The 19,964-nt window shown below is 39.6% G+C and overlaps 3 protein-coding genes across 4 annotated transcripts in view; 1 reads left to right on the top strand and 2 right to left on the bottom strand.

Moving 5' to 3' along the window:
* The window catches only part of LOC103361408 (solute carrier family 22 member 7-like), a gene marked incomplete at its 3' end in the record, with an annotated part of 8,641 nt that extends 7,155 nt beyond the window's left edge, over positions 1–1,486 (bottom strand). Inside the window, exons 1-4 of the mRNA XM_008287480.1 lie at positions 1,106–1,486; positions 902–1,005; positions 565–719; positions 12–180 (exon numbers count right to left, since the gene is read on the bottom strand). Of these exons, the coding sequence (XP_008285702.1) occupies positions 12–180; positions 565–719; positions 902–1,005; positions 1,106–1,486 (809 nt within the window). The remainder of the gene's footprint in view (positions 1–11; positions 181–564; positions 720–901; positions 1,006–1,105) is intronic.
* Positions 1,487–2,936: 1,450 nt separating this feature from the next.
* Positions 2,937–6,877, bottom strand: LOC103360773 (solute carrier family 22 member 7-like). Of its 2 annotated transcripts, none has more exons than XM_008286675.1 (10): positions 6,497–6,877; positions 6,135–6,238; positions 5,720–5,874; positions 5,419–5,587; positions 5,202–5,325; positions 4,989–5,098; positions 4,361–4,575; positions 4,157–4,265; positions 3,837–4,043; positions 2,937–3,589 (listed from the first exon to the last, which is right to left on the bottom strand). In XM_008286675.1, the coding sequence occupies exons 1-10, from the start codon at positions 6,875–6,877 to the stop codon at positions 3,556–3,558; spliced, it is 1,608 nt and encodes a 535-aa protein (XP_008284897.1). In that variant the 3' UTR covers positions 2,937–3,555. The 2 variants fall into 2 exon arrangements, with proteins under 2 accessions (XP_008284897.1, XP_008284903.1); XM_008286681.1 differs by having other exon boundaries at positions 3,813–4,043.
* A 4,958-nt stretch (positions 6,878–11,835) lies between these two features.
* On the top strand, positions 11,836–16,722 carry synpo2b (synaptopodin 2b). Its single transcript, XM_008286725.1, has 2 exons — positions 11,836–12,520; positions 13,337–16,722. Exons 1-2 carry the CDS (start codon positions 11,836–11,838, stop codon positions 15,673–15,675), a joined length of 3,024 nt encoding a protein of 1,007 aa, XP_008284947.1. The 3' UTR covers positions 15,676–16,722.
* The last annotated feature ends 3,242 nt before the right edge of the window (positions 16,723–19,964 follow it).

The raw sequence follows: 19,964 nt of genomic DNA on the forward strand, positions 1-19,964 counted from the left end.
TTTCTTCTTACCTCCAACTGATCATAGCCACAAGCAGTGGGGTGGTGACAGTAGCAGTCAGGTACCTCCAGTCCCTCACAAAATAGGCCAGAACAGGGAGCAAAGCAGTATTAACACTCCAGTCCAGGCTTATTAAAACACCCACTCTGGTTCGATGCCTGATGTCCACCCATTCAATACCTGTGTGGTGCAATTATCATTTTATTTTTTCATTAGTGGTAATAATCGATTATTGTTTCTTTTAAAAAAAATTTTTTTATTCTATCTCACAAGTAAAATACAGTGTATTCAGTGTACATCTAAGCATCTAATAATATAATGATGTTGTACACGTGCAGTGCCACTTTAAAACATATTTCCTTGTGTGTTCAAGTTTTGCAACAGCAAGGGGAGTGAAGCATTTAGTAAGTAATTTCTCGGTCAGAAATCATTTCATTCAAGGTTTTTAAATAACAACAATTTAAAGTTTTAAGTCTGATGTATGTTCTATAAAAATCTTGCATATGAAGCTGAATTAATTAGTTAGTTTTCAGAGAACTGCACATATGATAAAAGACAACTCACTGAGAACTATGCTGATTATACTTATTCCAGAAATTCCAAGTCCAGTAAAAAACCTCATGGCAGCAAACATGGGAAAATTGTATGAGAAAGCACTTGCAAATCCAAAGACGGAGGTTATCATGTAGGACAACAGAAGCATTTTTTTCCGGCCAAATCTGTGAAACAACATAATTACAGGTAGGTCTAAAGCGCAGATGAATCAAAGAAAAAGAAAAGAACTGAAGAGTATATTGTTGTGGGTGTAAATTAAAAGCATAGTCATGCTGTTCACTGTGTGGGTTAAAGTTTTATAATGTTTTTCAAGTATTAACATGTCAAATTGGAACAAGATTTACACCTGTCACTAAGATAACCAAATACTGCAGCTCCAATCATGACCCCAATGAAGAAAATAGTGGCCGTGGCTTTGTTCACTGTTTTCTTATCACAAACCAGGTCCCACTAAGAGGAAAACACAAACAAAAAAGTGAAAAATAAAACTGGTGATGTAGAAGTGGTAGTAATTTCATTCTTTGTACAAAGAGAATGATGGAATTCTCACCTCTGTGGCCAGAGTAGACTTGAAGGTGGTTGTGTCGAACATCCATCCATTCTGACACGGCACTGTTGGAAGGTCAGTTAAGTTGGAAAAGTTGAACAGCAGATGATACTGCGGCTCTGCAAACATTTGACAGGAGTTCGGAGTCCCATCCTGCTGGACAGGAACACTAACAACCAGCCTGTCCTCCAGAGATAGATTCCTAAAAAGACCTCCATCATCCAGAGAGCTGATGTTGCAGTGGTGAGGGGGAATAGCTGCAATGAAATTATTCAACAGGAAGTGTAATGGCAAAGTCATACGAGGAATTACCATCAAGATGAACATCCTTTTTTGGAATCTGCCAAAGCCATTGATCTCTGCCATCACATTGTCAAACTTCATCTTGGAAATATACGATGCAACATTTGAGTGACAAAAAATATCACAGAGCACACGAGATGTTTGTTGGACAGTGAGCCACAAGCCTTTTTGTTTTTCCAATAGATGCTGTCGGTTAATGGTCAGCTACTGTGTGACACTGTGTGAATGTGTAGTACTCCGACAAGCAACATGTTGTTCTTAAATGTTGTTTTAAAATAAATCATTGACAAAGACTCCCTAATGCCAAAGCTACATGGCTGCTGTCACTGCAATGTCTCGAAGCACGGGCCAATGTAACATTTACTTTATACTGAGGATGTAGCAATCATCTACACACTGTCTAAAGTTTAAAGCACTGTGTGCTTGTGAAAGAAATAATCTTGGCTACGCTTAGTGTAAAAGTTTGTCATACTTGTCTTTCCTACTTTGGACCAGGCCTTTACCCCGATTAGCCACAACATTAAAATCATTTGTCTTGTTTTAATTCCCCCTCGTGCCACCAAAACAGCTCTGACCAGTCGGGCCATTGGTGTCCTCTGGTGGTGTCCTGTCGTGTCCAGAACCAGGACGTTGGCAGCGTATTCTTTAAGTTCTGTGAGTCGTGAGGTGAGGCCTCCATGGATCGGCCTTATACCAATGCGTCCTGTTGATGCTCGATCGATGGCTTTCTTGTTGTGTCCCATAGCTGGCTATGAGAAGTTTTTTGGAATGTGGCAGGTTGTATTGTCCTGCTGGGAGAGACCTCTGTCACTGGGGACTGCCATTGCCATCGGGGGTTGTGCTTGATCTGCAACAATGGTTTAGTGGGTGGTACGTGTCCAAGTCACATCCACATAAATGCCATGAACCGCAGCAGTATATTACACTGGAAGGAGATCCACCCATCCCTTTTCATCCCTATCCCTAACTATCCCAGTCGACTCAGGGCAAAGGCAGGGGACACCCTGGACAGGTTGCCAGTCTATCACAGGGCTACACTTAGAGACAAACAACCACATCCCCGTGACACTTGCAGACAATTTACAATTGCCAATTTGGGCTGTGGGAGGACTTGGAGAACCCGGAGAGAACCCGGGAAAACATGCAAACTGCAAACATGCAAACCACACACAAAGATCCAAGGCGTCCTAATCGGGACATGAACCGGGGATCTTCTTGCTAGGTGACGGTGCTAACCACCAACCCACCATGCAGCCCTAGATTTGAATGTTGTGGCTGACTTATGTAAATGTCAACTGTATCTATACCTAAATAAATCTATGAATGTGGAGTGCAAAGTTTGCTAGAGATATTTGAAGCCATTAAAATAAACAGTGAATTTTAATGTTTGGTTTAAGTAAATGAGGTGTAATCATAGAAACATTTTGGATACAGGTACCTTTGACCATGTATTCTGTTCAGTTTACCATTTAGGAGGTTAGGAATAACAAAAAATGAAATGTGAAAAATGCTGTAAATAAATACAGTGTTCTCAAAGGATGAATCCAAACAAGTTTATTCAGTATTTTGGTTTATGGAAATACCTACAAAACTGATATTCCTGTTGACATTATCCGTACTTTGGGTGCTAATTAGTTAATGTTGCATGTGTTGGCAGTCAACAATGGAGAGATATCTTCCACATTCAGTCCAAGTTCAGGAGAGAATATTGCAATACAGATTATCTCTTTTTTATCAACATACACAAGTACAATCTATTTTCATTCATTTGATGTGATTATTCACACAGAATAAGTAGGTATTTAGGAAACCGTCATTAGAACCCAACATTGTGTTTTGTTATTTCACTGCTATATTCACAAGAATGTGTCAATACCAACTCCATTTATTATCAATGTCTGCTTATCTTCCAACATATGACAATGAAATGTCCCACATATGCAAAACCGTCACAGCACCTTAAGCTGTCTCATTCAAATAAAACGAGAAATTGTGTTCTTATTTAGCTTATTGCAGGTTGACATGCTTTGGGTGCAAGTAGTAATTGGGATCGGAAACAATGGTATTGTGGAAAACATGATAAAAGTCTTATTTCAAAATGAACTCATCTTCATTTATTAACATGATCACACTGTTGATGAGTGGGATTTTTATTCAGTCTCCTTCCTTCTTGTTGATTGTCTCCTGTAACATAAATAAACCTGAGTTAGTCATTGGATTACTTTAACGAAGGAAAACATTTTTATTTTTTTTCCGCCATAGGGAAATAATGAAATTATTCAGGAAGACATTATGTAAACTATGGACTGTGCAGAAATTGTACCTTTGTGATACTAACTGGATTATTCTTTAGCAGTGATGTTCAGTGAGTGGCTAATCCTTTACTGTAGCTTTAATATTGAATTACATGTCAACACCAGCTCCTCTTCACCTTGGTTTCTCAATGTCTTCAATGACCTCTGGCAGCCGGGAGTTTAATGTTTCAGGCAGGAGTGAGGCCACTAAACCAGAGATGACTGCCACTGCACAGTAGATGGCTGCAGGGAGGAGATGCCACACGTCCTCCAATAGCATGATGAGCGGGGAAACGGACACGCCCAGCCGTGCTATGAACGAGGTGTAGCCTAAACCATTCTGACTGAAAAATGAAAGCGCTGAGGTTAATGAAGACCTGTCGGACAAACGGTCAAAACAAGATAAAAGGTCAATGTCTTCATTTGAAATGGTTACATGACTTTGTTGTTGACTGACCGTACGACTGTAGGATAGAGTTCAGTAGTGAAGAGGTAAATGATTGTGAATGAGGCCTCTGACATGGATTTTCCAAGAACTGCAACGACGGTACGAATTACCCACTTGTCTGAGGAAACAAGTGTAAAACGTTGACCAAGACGACCCATGTTTAAAGCAAAAACACTGAAAAGAATCAAATGATTTCATGAAATGCAAATTGACCTCTTGAAACAAACATGTTGATGAAGAGAAAAAGACCGGCTCCCAGCAGGGCTGTCATCTGGCTAAACCTTCTACCAATTTTCTCCAGTAAGAAATACACACCGATCTTCATCGGCATTTCAATGGATGCAAATATAAATTGTGTGAGGTATGGGTTTAGTCCAAACCCGGAGATGTTCAGACTTATCCCATAATATGTAAATGCAACTCCATACCTGGAAAATGAAAAACAAATTCAAACTTTCTCAATACACTCAAATTAAAACCTTAGAGTTGTTCGTCCAAGTTTAAACATTTAATATGGGAACTGATCATAGATTACTTACTGAAGGCTCTTTTAGTTTCATCTATCATTTTTTCAGAGATAAATAGAATATCACATTACGTGATTGATTTTTGTGCTCTATATTGGAAATATATTGCTAATGTCACTGTTTAACATGTTATATCTGATTTGTGTAATTCAACGAGGGACATGACAGCAAAATGGAAGGCATACTTTTGAACCCTGGACAGAAAATTTTCAGTCTTTTTGCCACAGGGGTATGAATTTTTTCATCAAAAATAAGAAAGCATGTTTCCTTAAACAGTTGATCTCTGTCCCATGTCCCATTAAATTGACACTTACCACACTATACCTGAGCATATAGCAATTTTTCTAATATCTGGGGTCCTGAAAAGATCTAAAATAGTGTACTTCTTATTTTCACTCTCAGTTTCTGTAGACTCCAACAGTGTCTGCAAGAAAGCCGGACAAACACAGTCACACTGACAGCTTACTTTTTTCTTATTTACAGTAAGATTGTCAGTGAACCAAAGCAAAAACATTGCTGCGATGTACCATTGGTGTGATGTTGGCCATGCACTTGGATGTGTTGTTCATCTCAGCACATTTCATAATGTAATGATGAGCAGCGTCTGCTTTCCCATTTGCTGCGAGCCACCTTGCAGACTCCGGTAACCACCTAAGATGACAAATAAGGTGAATTCGGCATCTCATCAACACCTGGTGAGATTCAGCTTTTTATGTTGCAGAGTCAAAATATCAACTTCAATACCTCCAAGCAATAGTGGCCAGAATTAGGGGAGAGCTCACCGCCAGAATGAGCATCCTCCACTCATTCACACAGTATGCCAGTCCAACCATAAGCCAGTTCCCAAGTGTCCAATCCAGGCTTATGATTACACCAGAGAAAGTCCTGTGATCAATGCTAAACCATTCAATATCTGCAGAAACATAAGCATGGATGAAAAGTTAGATATATTTCTTGGAATTAACACAGAATGCCCATTTTTATACCAACACTTAAAAAAAAAAATCTCAAAGCTTAGCATTGTTTTTAGCATTAACCTCCTTACTTAAAACAATAGAGATGATACTTATCCCTGCGAGTGACATCCCCGTAAAAAATCTCATGATGACAAACATTACATACGATGTGGAGAATGCACTCAGCACTGCAAACATCAAAGACAATAAATAAGATGCCAGCAAAAGCGGCCGTCGCCCAAATCTGAAAGTGAAAAGAATAAAGAATATGCTAAAAGGAATGATTTTGCTGAGAACTTTGGGTTAAATATATCACATGTATATCCATCATTCACACGATAGAACATCACTGTCTGTTAATCAATGTGCATGTGAGTTTTTTGTTTTTTTGCAGGCTGTTGATGTTTTGTATTTGAATTAAAATATATTATTAATTTTTTTGGAGATAGAAGGACATTTTGGACACACAGCACACGTACTGTATTTTTTCATTACCAAGATTACCTGTCACTGAGAAACCCAAATACAGGGGCTCCAGTCATCACACCAATGAAAAAAATGGTGGCTGTTGCCTTGTTCATCCCTTTTCTACTGCACACAAGATCCCACTGCAAAGACAGTTTTACAGTATGTATTTAACAGTGGCTCACGGTGGAAGTTGAGCACATGGAAGTTTCATTTATGAGTTCAAAATCATGTTTCTCAATTCTGCATGCATAATATTTACAGTGATTAGTCACAGCTTCAGCCACAAAAAAAGGCCAAGCCATATCTGCTTACAATCTTGCTTTTTCTTTGACCAGTTCAAATTACTTTTCTAATAATGTCTATGTAGAGACCTAACATACTTACTGAATGGCACTTACCTCTGTTGCCAAAGTAGACTTAAAGGTGCTGTTGTCATACACCCACCCATTCTGACACTTTACGGGAGATGTGGCCTCAGTGCTGTTTGAGTCTGACAGATATTGATACTGGGGCTTTGAAAACATGTGACACGAGCTCGGAGTCCCGTCCTGCTCAGCTGGTATACCAACAGCCAGTTTCTGGGGTAAAGTTAAATTTCCAAAAATGGCTCCATCCTCCAGAGCACTGATATTGCAGTGGTGAGAGGGAACAGCAGCCATGAAGTTGTTCAGCAGGAAGTGACACGGCAGAGTCATCCGAGAGATCATCTGAATCAAGACTAGCTTGATTTGGAATTTTCCAAATCCATTGATTTCTGAAAGTATGCTGTCAAATTTCATTTTGCCGTCCTTCCCAAGTCAATGGGAGGCTGAATGCTGTAGCAGTGAAGCCAAGTAAGCTCACACCAGCTGAACAAGATACATTTACTAGCACAATGTTAATCATTACAATTACCTGGACAAATGTGTTTTCAGTGTTTAATTCAAACTGACACAAAGCACGTAGAAAATTAGTCAGAGGGCCGTGGTGATAAATCATTATCTTTCAGCATAACAGTGGGGATGACAAAAAAAATGGAAACCAGTTCCTTCAAGTAGGAAAGTACCAAAGGTTCAGAATGGCAGTTTAATATAAGCAGAAGATATGTTTTTTTGTTTTGTTTTGTTTTTTTAATAAGAAATAAACAATTGTAAAGATGCAAATACAGATTATGAGCTTGCTGATTTCAGTTCTCAATGTGTAACGTTGCATATTGTCATTTTGAAGATCTCTAACTCTGATTTACAATCAAACTCATCCTGAGGAGAAGAGATCAGCTCAATTACAGTGCAAATGTCATATCTCGCTAAAAGAGAAAACATTTTTTAAATTGCATTTTCAAGAAATTTGAAATTATCTTCCATGTTCAGCACAGCGTTAAAACAGCTCTAATGACTGTCCTGACACTGGACACGAAGAATTAGGTTTAGTCCAGCATATGTGGGGAAAGATCCATCCATCCATTACCTATACACCGGTTAATCCTCTGTGGGTTCGCTGGGAGGCTGGAGCCTATCCCAGCTGACTTAGGCTGAAGGAAGGGTATGTCCTGGACAGGTCACCAGGGCCACACAGAGAAACAGACAACCAAGCACACTCACATTCACACCTACAGACAACTACAATCACCAGTTTGGGGTAAAGAACAGTTATCAAAACTAAGCAATGCTAATGACACTGATCATTTCTCACTAAAAATGCATGTAGCATTTCATAAGAAGTCATGCAACCATTAAAGATAGAAGCATTTATCCCCCTTATGAGTTTCGATTGCTAAGGACATATGCATAAACATGAAAGTTTTGCTGCATCTTTAAACCACGACTACTTTGCTTAATATATATATATATATATATACTCTGTTGAAGTAAAAACAATAAGATGTGCTGTGAATTTAAATAAAAACCAAACTGCAGTTGAGAAGTGTGACTTAGATCCATTTACGGGCATTCTGTCAAAGAGAACAGCAGCCTTACCTCATCTCTTTACTGTACAACTGCTTTATAACATGTGACTTTACCCTGAATTTTATCAACCCTGTTTCACTCCTGATTTGACAGCAATGAGCAAGTGACTATTAATTAAACTTGTAGGTCGAGCGGTTAAGAAACTGCATACACTGTATCTGTGTTGATTCGATATCAGGCAGACTATTATTACTATCATTGTTGTGTTTTTAATATTCCTCTCTGTGGATAACTACTTATTATTTTAATTATTGAAATCCGGACATCTGTGCTGAGCTAAAGCAACATTTCAAATGACTAAAAATATCCTCAGAGTGCTCTAAGGACATGTCCATTATGTCAACCTGCTGCTGCTGCTGCATGATGCTAAGTGAGCTGTGTCTGAGGGGCGGTGGGCGTAGAAACACCTCTTCTTTTCTCTCCTTAAATACAGTAGCATACATGAATGACCAGGGCTACACTATGAGCAGCTGGTAGGTAACATCAGCATCTGGCATCCATAACTGAAACTTTTACTCATGCTCATGTAGTGAAGCAAGGAGGATGTGAAGTGGACAGCGCTGCTTTTCAACTGATGAGACTTTTTTGGGCCAACTGTTTGTCTTTAACAGTTACACCAGGGATGAATACTGTAAGTAGTGGATGTTTCCTTGAACTTCCTAAAGCCTTTCAATAACTGTTCTCCCATACAGGTTTATTCTAGTTGTATTTCATCATTCCTTAACTGCTGTCTTTGTTTCCTGTTGTTGGCTTTAATGGACACTTTAAATAGAAAAATGGTTTATATTTAGCATCGTGTCAGTAACATTATCATCGAGTGTTTTAATGTTTTAATTTGACTGAAACTCTGGTTCTCTTCTGCTCAATAAACTATTAAAGAGTAGGCCACAGGTTTTTAAACGCTGCTGCACCAGTTCAAATTAAACTAAAAATATTACTAATAATATTTTGTATCAAGCAAAAATAGCTGGGTGTGAGTGAGTTGATGATGGTCTCAGCTGTTTATTCAGTTGATTTCGGTCTGTTGGGGAAAGCAGTAAAAAAGTACTTAAGGAAACATTTGAGTGTTTCTCGTTAGTGTTAAACAGACAGTCTAATTATATAATAACATGGAAACATCTAATCCGCTGGAGCTCAGTCCTCGGGGTCACCTCCCAGACCAGGAGGTCACTCATTTGTCAAGGATGCTGGCTCCCCGTTTCCGTGGCAACGAGTCAACACACTACAGCTACTGCCATACTAGGAAAGAGAAACTCCTGCAGCACCAAAATTAGATCAGGTGATGGTGAGATGTTAAAACGAAGTGGAACCAAGTGTGAAGAGGAGACTGGCATTGGACAGTGTTCGTTCAAAACATGGCAAGTGTTCAAGAGGCCTTATGGTTTAACAGTCTCACAGCTGTGTGTGGGCTTTTGTGTAGCACATTTTCAAAGGCTTAAACAACCTTAAGTCCAGTGATGTCGTAATATATAATCCCATGCCAAATGCTGCAATTTAAAAGTGTCTGCATGTACCAGTACTTGCGTGTGCAGTGATGCATAGAACTTGCTTTCTGTTTTGATTCTCCTAATGGAGTTGAGCAACAACCACAAGATGTTACTTTTTGTTTAAATCTATGAAAATAGTGAATGATGTCTATGACAACCAGATGTGACTTCTGCTCAAATTACCCCTCCAGCTCAATCTGTGGTGCAAAGTAGGTGCGGTACAGGAAGATGAGTCAATTGCAGACAAAAACATGACCAGCCAGTATAGTAGATGTATATGTTTAATAGTTATTGCAAAAATCTAATTAGTGAGTCCATATATATATTACATTGAGTACATATCAAATGCATGCTTTAGTATAGGTACATATTCCAACTTATATACTGTGTTTAAGTGTGAAGTAAAGTAAATACTCATGTTTCTGCAGAAATATTATATGAATGTTTGCAGTAGCAGTAGGAACCAAAGATGCGTGATATCAGGCAATGAGGTCATCTGTCCTTGTGTCCAACTACTGGCACATTTTACTCCTCTGCTGCTATCAAGTAAAAGCATTAATTTGTACACAAGGAATATCGTAATCTAAAAAGGAGGTTGACATCAAAGTTACAAAGTACAATCATTCTGGTCACTCCATCAGGTTTTCTTTAGCACCATCCTCAGGCCAAAATGGCAAAATAATCTCACAAGCAGTTTGATTTGAAATGTAGTCCTCCATCTTTTTGATTTCAATGACCAAATTTCTCTCTGATTGGAAATCATCATGTTGGTCTGTCCAAGTGCTATGTTTTGTAAGATGCACATGATAGACAGTGGCGTACATTGTTGCTTTAAAAAAAAAAAAAAAGTAAAAGTAAAAGTAATCCCAGTAATCCCCTTGTGTTTTTAGAAATGCATCAGCAGATTTGTCAGCTTTGTGATAAAATTGAAAAAGACAATTAAAAAGACGAAAATATTGATTGATTCGTTGATTCTTTTTACTGTGAAGTATCATCTTTTTTTCTGATTCCTTAGAAAATTGTCCTATCTTTTAGGTCTAAAAGAGGCATATATTTGAATCTAGCAGCATAGGAAAAATGTTCTACAATTTTTAGGCTTTAGCAAAAATTAAATGAAAATGTGTTAACAGGAAAGAGTCCCCAAAACGGATAGCTCACCGACTAGAGGCTTTTAATGAATCACTTATGAGGTAACCTTCATTCTGACATTTTTTGTGTACGTTTAGAAATTGCGTAAATGCTACTGAGAATTTACTGTAGAGTGTAAAACTACAAATGTAGAGTTTCTAAACCACACAATGTAATTTTTAAAATCAGGTGTAGATCAAAAGTTGGATTTACTGAAGCACACTGATCTTGTGTCGCAGTGTTTTGGCACCACCTTCTGGTTTATGTCACAAAGTGAGGAGTTTGAAAATGTAAGACTTGTATTCTCAGTAAAACTACATTTCGTTCACTGCTGCTTTGGAAACAGCAGATGACTTTTTCCTTGTCAGAACCCAGATCAGACAGTCATTCTCTAACCGCTAAGATAAAATAACTTGAAAAGAAATCTGAGACCATAGTTCAGTAGGATTTTTGATAGAAATAACTGTTGACACATTTTAAAAGAAAAAAACAAACGTTCACTTTAGGTGGGGAGAAGAAGGATTTCAACTGTGTATAAAACAAATAGTATTTCAGATTTAGTTCTTAAATGGAAATGCTAACTTCTATTGCCATGCTGATAGCTGCTGCAGTGACAGATGAGACTGGTGGAGGGAAAGAAACCTCGCTGTATAAACAGAAGATCGGAAAACAGCCACCCAATTGTTTTGCTTATGCTGTTGGATGTGAATGCTGTTTCCCCCATGATATTAAATACCATTCCATTTACAGCAATGGCAGCCCTGAAGAAACTGCCAAAGCAAAGCTGCACATCCTATTGGGGATAGGAATCATTTAGGGAATTACATGGTCGTCAACAATGTTACAAAGGTCACCAAAGGCTGAAATCTTTTGATCTGAATAGAAAACAAAGATAAAAAATGAGCTACAGTCATAACTGGTAGAACATTATACAAGACCATTCATGTGTTCACTTTGGTAAATCATTGAATGTAGTGTACAATAGCATGAGTGCACTCTGTGGAAATTACTTACAGGAAGATGGCATGTTTTGACGGACAACATATATTATTGAAAGTCTGGCAAAGTGTTATCTGCATTTGAAGGAAAAAGGATTTCTTGGCTTTAAGTTGTTTGTCCCTGTCTTGATGAAGGTATCTTCAGTGAGACCCAGGAGGTTGTGAAACATCACTAAAGATGGAACCAGAAACTGAAGATCTAGACAACAATGATAACTTGCCCCCCTGGTCAGGCTCAGAAGGTTCCCAGGAACTTTGTGTCTCTGAGTCCTTGGCAGAGTCCTACAACGAAGATGACGTCAGTGAAGCAGAGTACCCCTTAGACCCACAGACTGCCCATACTCCTAAATCTGGCCTCGAGTCTCCAGAACGCATCCAGGAAGACTGGGAATCTGCAGGTGAGCAACAGCCTGAACTCAGTGGAAGTGAAGAGGAAGTGTCATACCAAGAAGAGGATGACATCTACCTTAGTGAATCAAGAGAGTCCATTACAGAGTCACCTCACATCCAAACCTCACAGACATTATTGTCCCTGCACTCAGAGCGCCAAGACTCTGAGCCTCACGCTGGACGCCGATCACGGCCGCATTCCCGGTCTTCTTCATCCTCTCTTGGCTGTGCCGCGGATATGACCCTGGCCTTGACCCTGACTACAGAACAACCCCAGGGAGCCAGTAATAGGCAGGGCTCAGGGACTGGGAACAGGAGGGCTGAATCTTCAGAGGAAGGAGGGAGTAGTGAAGCACCTCCTGCTTCTGTCTTCTTTGGAATTTCAGACGAGGCTGCTGAGCAGGCAGAGAAGTGGAACTCGGAGTCTGACACAGATCTGTGCAGACCGGACAGGCACAGGGCAAGGTACACACGTAAGTATCTACCTACTACCCTGATCATATATTTCAGTGAATCTAGAAGTGCAAACTGCACACCATAGAGTGAATGCTTTTTTTTTCCTAAATTTTTGATAGCATGTGATTTTTGAATATATAAGATATAATTTAAAGCTTGCTTTTAAATGTAGCCATTGAGGCACAAATTAACTTCAGGTAATGAGTTTTAAAGCTATTTTTTGTCTGTATTACTAATACATGTAATGTGAAGTGAACGGGTTGTTTTAACTGATGAATAACTTGTACAAAGCACTGTGGGTGCTGCTATTTTCATGCTGCAACATGGGGTCTATTTGGAGTGGACTTACAGGGAGAATTCCCATGGCTTTAATAGTCAGACCAGGATAAGAATAAAATATGACCATATGATGAGGCTGGCAGAGACAAATTTGACAGACACCAGCATGTGTCACCCTGGCCTGTCACCCGATCCCTTTTCCAATCGTAAGACTGCAATGGAAAAGTGAGCTCCTCACTTTTCTTGCCTTATGGACCCCCCCTAGGTTAGCTGTAAGCGAATATGATGCTTTTATTAGTGTGCTTGCTTCAGCAGGGGGATCTTGAAATTTCTCCTACATGTCAAGCTTACTTCAAATTATAATATTAGTACTAATGGCTCTATGGGTTATTTTATTTAACTGTGGTGTGATCAGTTAAATGCTGAGTAAGATTTTAAAAACCCAAGTAAAATGTTTGCTTATAGCTGAAGCACATATTTCTATGATTCATTCTCACCCCCTCCCTCCTCTCTTTCTCATTCTGTCTCTCCCTCTGCTTCTTCCTTTGTCACAGGGCTCAGTCACAGCGAGAGCCAATCAGAGAGACACGTCAAGGAAACCAAGTCTAAATGTAAACGAATTGCCCGCCTTCTAACTGATGCACCCAACCCTCAAAATAAGGGAGCCTTGCTGTTTAAAAAACGTCGCCAGAGGGTGAAGAAGTTTACACTTGTGAGTTACGGAACCGGTAATAACAAGCTTGACAGTGAAGACCAAATACAGGAGGAAACCGAAGAAGTCAGATGTGCTGGGTATAACTTTGAGGCTACAAGTGATTCTGAGTTAGAAGAGCAGTTTTCTCTTTATCACCAGCAGCATAATTTAAGCCTGAATTGGGGAAGTGTTCGAGAAATGGAAGCACTACCAGAGACAAAAGGGAAGGGAGTTTTGATGTTTGCCCAACGGCGCAAACGGATGGATGAAATTGTATCAGAGCATGAAGACCTGAGGGACAAAGGACTACCTGTTGAAGCATTAACAGGACCTGAATGTACAGAAACACAGCATATTTATGACACTGAGGAAATGTACATACATGGTGATCAGGCCAATTACATGGACGTAAATCTCAAGCAGCATGTAGAATACCAAGAAAATATTCAACAGATGAACCACCTATCCAACGTGCCGAAACCTCTGGTGCCAAACAGAACTGCAAAGCCTTTCCTGGGATTTCAAAAGAGTCCAACTGCTCCTGTCATGACTGGCAGCATTGTTCCAGCTACAAAGAAGCCTGACCAGAGATTCAAAGTACCTGTGCCTATTAACACTAACCCACAGGTTTGGTCTCCGACTGGAGACATCATAGCCTCAAGAGATGAGCGAATATCTGTGCCAGCCATCAAGACAGGCATCCTACCAGAGTCCAAACGGAAAGCTACTAATAAACAGTCAGCAATGTCGGCGCAACAATCAGATCTTCTCATTCAAAACAAAGGGGAAAGGAGGTCTTATATTGAGTCGGAGGAAGACTTTTTTAGTCTTGGTGCTGAAGCTTGTAACTTCATGCAACCCAGAACAATAAAACTCAAGAATCCACCTCCAGTTGCCCCAAAACCTGCCATCAACCCAACCTGCCCACCTTGGATGAGGAGGAGTCCCTCCAGCGAGCCCTATATTCCTCCAAGAAGTCCGATTTCACAACCTTCTCACAGTCCTGGGGGGCCTCATAGCCAGCATTACTTGCAGCAGCAAGATTGGGCTCAGTCTCAACAGATGGCCAACCGTTGGGCACCCGATCAAACTCAGGCAACACTTCAAACACCTGCCAATGCCTGGACTCCGGTCAACTCCTCTTCTCAGCTTCATCCTCAGCCAACCACAAATAGCTGGAGTCAACAGACGTCACGATCCCCTGTGAGTATGCAGGCCCGCAGTCCTACTTACAGCCCAAACTACCCACCTTCACCCTCAAGGAATAAGTCAGACAGTGTTCCAAACTCAGTTGCCTCTTACCCACAACAAGCATCGAAAGCACCACAGGTTTCTCCAAAGGGTCGAGGTTCAGGCAGAGCTGCTAATCGGGCTGGTGATGGTTCCACCATGGCAGGAAAAGGTGCAGAATTGTTTGCCAAAAGACAGTCCCGCATGGAGAAGTTTGTTGTCGATGCTGAAACAGTGCAAGCTAACAAACCAAGATCCCCATCCCCGACTTCGTCCCTCCCTAACTCTTGGAGATATTCATCCAATATTCGTGCCCCACCTCCATTAGCATACAATCCCCTTCTTGCTCCTTTCTACCCCCCATCAGCTGCCAAGCAAGCCCCCTCCACAAGCCCCAAAATCAAGACCAAAGAGAAACCTAAATCCGCCCCCAAGCACCTCAACACCTTAGATATTATGAAACATCAGCCTTATCAGTTGGACTCGTCACTGTTTAAGTATGATGCAACCCCTGAGGCCAAAAGCCCCAGCCCCAAACCTACTCCAGCATCAAAGTTTGAGATTACCAAAAGTCGTAAACATAGATCCGTCTCCTCTCTTTCTCCTTATAATACCTCTGAGCCTTCTGTTCAAAGCAATGCAGAGGCCCCTGCTAAGTCTCCTGGATCGGTAAGTCCCCAACATTCTTCTGCCCAAAACACGAGATCAGCTGAGCCTCTTGCAACTGACAAGCGCTTGGATGAAAAGCACACTGTCGCTCCTGCAGCCCATCACATAGCCGGCAAGCAAGCACCAAGCGCCCGAACCGCAAGCAAGAAGTCATCTATTGGTGACAGCATAGCTTCAGCTTTCTCTCCTGCATCTCTTATTGCTAGAGGCGCACGTCAAATGGCTCCTCGGCCCAAATTTTCTGCTAAGAAGCCAGAGGCAATGGGAAAACAGTGGAAGCCTGTTGCTATGAGTCATTAGTTCTAATACTGTACATGGTCATGTTTTGGTGTAGTCTGAAACGATAATTACATAATTACATCTTCAACTTGGTAGCATCTAAAAATGTCTTAACAGGTGGAAATATATAGACTTTTGCACTAAATGTAGGCCTCATTCAAAATTAACAACAGTATGCAGCTATAAAGGTAAATTTAGCTGACAGCGTTATGAGGAAAACAGTTGAATGCACAGCAAAGCTATTTTGAGAAATTGTGATAAATCAATAGAATTTAAACGAAACTAAGCAACTAACTTAGCACAATAATTCATCTCCGTAAAACTCAGGAGGTGCATGTGGACTTAAGAAAGGAAAAGTGAGACAAAATAATGTGTGATTCTCAGGAAGTGCTATTATATGTGCAATATTGTGTACAGAGAGGCTTGTTCAACTAGTCTTCTCTAGTCTTTAGTTTTTTTTTCTTTAGTAAGGAATAAGATTACATTTTTATGTAGCAGTAGTAACCAATGAACCCCCAAACAGCACAAACGAATCACATTTATCGATACATTTATTTAATACATTCAAATTCTTCATGATTCTGTTCTTTGGAATAAAAAATAGTAATTTGCACAATCACAGAATATTTCTAATCATTTAGCGTGTTGGGGGAAAGACTGTCTACGCACTTCTTTTGAGTGCATACAATTTGCATTTCCTTCAGTCTCATTCCAGACTTTGATGGTATCACAACAGCTAAAAGTATTAATGTCGGTTGTGATCATTAACCCTAATGATTTTAAAATGTTTGTGTTTTTTTTTTATTTTTTATGTGGATATATTGTCTGCAACCATCAGTTATGGCCAGTTATTCAACTCTCAGTAAAGTCATCAGACATCTGTATCCTAATCCTTGATGAGCAAAATATCACAGAGATTTGAATGTTCTGTTACTGGTTCAGCAACTCCAAGTGAATGTGAGAAAACCACTGTCTCTTCTGTCTTGATGTCTTTGTCTTTCTGACATATCACTGTTTGCACTTCTTGTTCTCAGCACAATCATGCTATTAAATTTCTCTTTCCTCCTACTTGTGTACTTCTTATGTGTGTCTTGAGGTTTGATTAACTTTTCCTGAACAGCTACTTCTCTCATTTCCTCCTTTATCTTTCTCACTGCCTCACACTTTCGCACAGAAATTGTTCATATTTGCTTTGCCTTCAGCAATTAGGACTTCATTTTTCAAATTTGACTGTGTGGGTGTTTGTTTTCTCTTCAGCTGTATTTCTGAAAGGGAACAGTTTGGAACTATGGTCTTGGCCCTCAAAGACTTTTGTGCGCACTTCTGTTGGAAGGTGCTGATACTGTATTCAAATGCATCCTAAAGCAGGACGTTCATATTGTTATTCTTGTAATTTGTTGACAGCAAGTCAGAATCTTCTATCATAGTAAACATCAATTTTAGAGATTCTTTTTTTTTTTTACCTGATTACATCTAAAAACAGGCCAGATTCTTCTTAAGTTGTAAGTATTTATAATTGTTCTTAATGCAGAACATCAGCAATAGCACACATATGGCTAGTACAACTAGAAAACATGCAACCATATACTCACTATATTAGAACAAATATTCAAATATACAGCAATCTCAAAAAATGTTCTTGCTTATTTTATGTTCCCTTGTTTCTATTCAGATCCTACCCAAGTTATTTTACTTCTTTGCTGATTATTGGTATTTATGGCCATGTGAAGATTTGATTGACATCAGCTTCTTAAGTTCAATCAATCAATCAGTTTTTTTTTTTTTTTTAAAGAAGCAGAATCACCATGTGGAGAAGTCCCAGTACACTCTACAGTTAAACAGAACAAGGCTCACTTTGTTGTATCTGCCAGTGTTGGACGAGCACTTTACTGGTCACATTCCAACACATAATTTCCAGCATTGCTCTGTCTGCCTTTAGCTTGAGCAGAGAAACTAAACAGCAATAAAAACACAGTTGCAGTGACGGTGTCCGTGGCCTTTACAAAGTCACCCTCAACAGAAATGCTTGTTCAAAGTCCAATGCCAATTCTATTTTAGGCTGATTTTTCCCTGTTACAGAGAGAAAACAAAGTTGGCAGAGAAATAGTTCCAAGCAAAGTCTCATCATCTTTTAAATGCCATTATGCTTATTTTAAGGTACCCAGCAGCAGGTAAGTTGTGAAATCTTTATTAACTTCTACTGTTTTTTTAATGCTACAAATGTTGATTCACAACCCTTATACATTGACTGTTAGCCATATATTTATTTCATTTAGACATTTTAACAGGATCTAAAGGAAAAGCTTCATAATGGTCTATAAACCTAAAATTGTGAAAGTTGTTTTTAGACAAACATTTCTAAAAAGCCACAAATGTCATACAACGAAAAGTAATAGAGACTTTTAAGACGAAAAAAATCATTTTACATGCAAAGTGTGACACAGTGTAAAAAAAAATGTTTCTTTTACACTGTGTCTCCTCTGTTGCACATGAATTATTGTGATTTATTTCATCATGCACTTATTTCACGAAAACTTCAAACTTAATTTCAAAATAAAACATGAATAAACTATGAAGCCAGATGGGGGCAGCAAAGTCTGTCACACTCCTCTAACATCAGTCAACAAATACTGTACATGCTTTTCTTCCAGGGATTTGGTAGGAGCCGCTCCTTGAGCCTCCCCCACCGATTGAATTCAATGCCTCCTGGACTCCTGTCGCCCGTGAGCCCGTCGGGAATCCAGCCACCTTTCTTACCTACACAGAGGCGAACATCCTTCCAAGAGAAAGTCTACAAGCCACCGTCACCGTGGGAGGCGGCGTCGAGAAGCCCCATTGGTGCAGTGGATGAGGCCTTTCTGTTTCAGAGCCTCCCATCATCTGTTGCTTCTAATGTCAAAGCTGCAGGGCACCGCAGATCTCTGCCAGAGCCTCCAGATGAATGGAAGCGCAGGGTGTCTCTTGATCCTGCAGCTGTCAGCAAGAGTCATTATCATCACACAGCTCCAGCTTTTCAGGCCCCGTCCATGAGCAGGACATTTTCACCTGAGAAACCAGCCTTCTATGGGCCTCCCTTCAGACCTGCTCAGCCTCTCAGGCCTGCCAACAGGGCCAGCATTGGATTCATGGCACAAGGCTGCAGTCCAACAAAGTATTCTCCCTTGTATAGTGCAGTCCAGCGAAGTTAATTCCAGAGATGAAGTCACACACACATCAGATGAAGAGAAATATATATTTATATTAATTTTTATGGTATATGCTGTAGATGATCATGGAAAATATCAAACATGAAAGGCAAAAAAGTAAATTTGGCTCAAGGAGATGGAATATATTCACTCTATGGTGATGAAAAACATGACTGTTTTTGACATGTGTTGGTTAAAGAGTTGGGCACATTTTAGACAATTTATGATGTGTGTTTTGAATTTATGATAGGAGTGATGTTCGTGATATGGAGTGGTCACTTGGTTTGAGGAACGGGACAACTTCATGTAACTATTGTTGTGAGACGTTTTGTCTGCTTTCATGGGAGGGTTTACAATGATGTCTAAATAAGGACAAAACCAGACCAGCGCAGTGACGATTTAAGGCCGACTGTAATTAGCACGTGTTACGTCAGTTAAAGTGAACGTGTTGCAAGATGAAAGAAATGTAAATTGAGGAGTGGTGTTGCTCACTGAAAAATGCTGTTAATTTTAACATAGATAGTTGATAAATGATGACAGATGCATCACTTTGGTTCACATATTTATCTCTGTTTCTTACAAATGATTGTGACTTTATGCTGGTTGATGTTAAGTCTTTCACAGTAAACAGTTCAGGCAGTGATAACCATTACAGATTTCCTTCATTCTGTATTAATGTGTCTTTTTCTCATTACTTATGAACAAGGACACTTAGAAAAAAAATTATCTGTAGTGCTTTTTTTTTTTGACTTCCTCTTACAAAGTACTATTTCTGCTCTGTGTGACACTGGGTCTTTTCAGAAAATTAGCAAACTTGCAGTGAGTGTTACATCTTTACAGTGACTTTATTCCAACTACTATTCTATATGAACGTCAGCTTTTTTGCCATTATAATGAAGTTCTAAATTAAGAGAGGAATTAATATCGCATGCACGCATTCATGAAGTATCCCACCTTTGATGAAGCACTGTGTGGTGTTAAAGTATAAACAGTCTCAGTTTTTGCCTTCCATTTGACTTGCGTATGTTTCCAACCAAAAAAAGGGGGGGGGTTCTTACCCTCTACATTTGTCTTGGTTATGTGTTTTTTTTTTTTTTTTTTTTTTTTGTGTGAGTTAACTACAGT

Source organism: Stegastes partitus, unplaced genomic scaffold (genome assembly GCF_000690725.1).
Source record: "Stegastes partitus isolate 25-593 unplaced genomic scaffold, Stegastes_partitus-1.0.2 Scaffold11, whole genome shotgun sequence".
NCBI classification, from domain to species: Eukaryota; Metazoa; Chordata; class Actinopteri; family Pomacentridae; genus Stegastes; species Stegastes partitus.

What these genes read in the sequence shown, in the direction of transcription:
- LOC103360773 (XM_008286675.1), bottom strand. Translation starts at nt 6,877, where the DNA reads ATGAAATTTGACAGCATACTTTCAGAAATCAATGGATTTGGAAAATTC. An exon ending in ATATGCTCAGGTATAGTGTG is followed by an intron (nt 4,576 to 4,988) that starts GTAAGTGTCAAT and finishes TTCATTTTCCAG; the next exon opens with GTATGGAGTTGCATTTACAT. An exon ending in CTCTATCCTACAGTCGTACG is followed by an intron (nt 4,044 to 4,156) that starts GTCAGTCAACAA and finishes TTCATTTTTCAG; the next exon opens with TCAGAATGGTTTAGGCTACA.
- synpo2b (XM_008286725.1), top strand. Translation starts at nt 11,836, where the DNA reads ATGGAACCAGAAACTGAAGATCTAGACAACAATGATAACTTGCCCCCC. An exon ending in GCACAGGGCAAGGTACACAC is followed by an intron (nt 12,521 to 13,336) that starts GTAAGTATCTAC and finishes CCTTTGTCACAG; the next exon opens with GGCTCAGTCACAGCGAGAGC.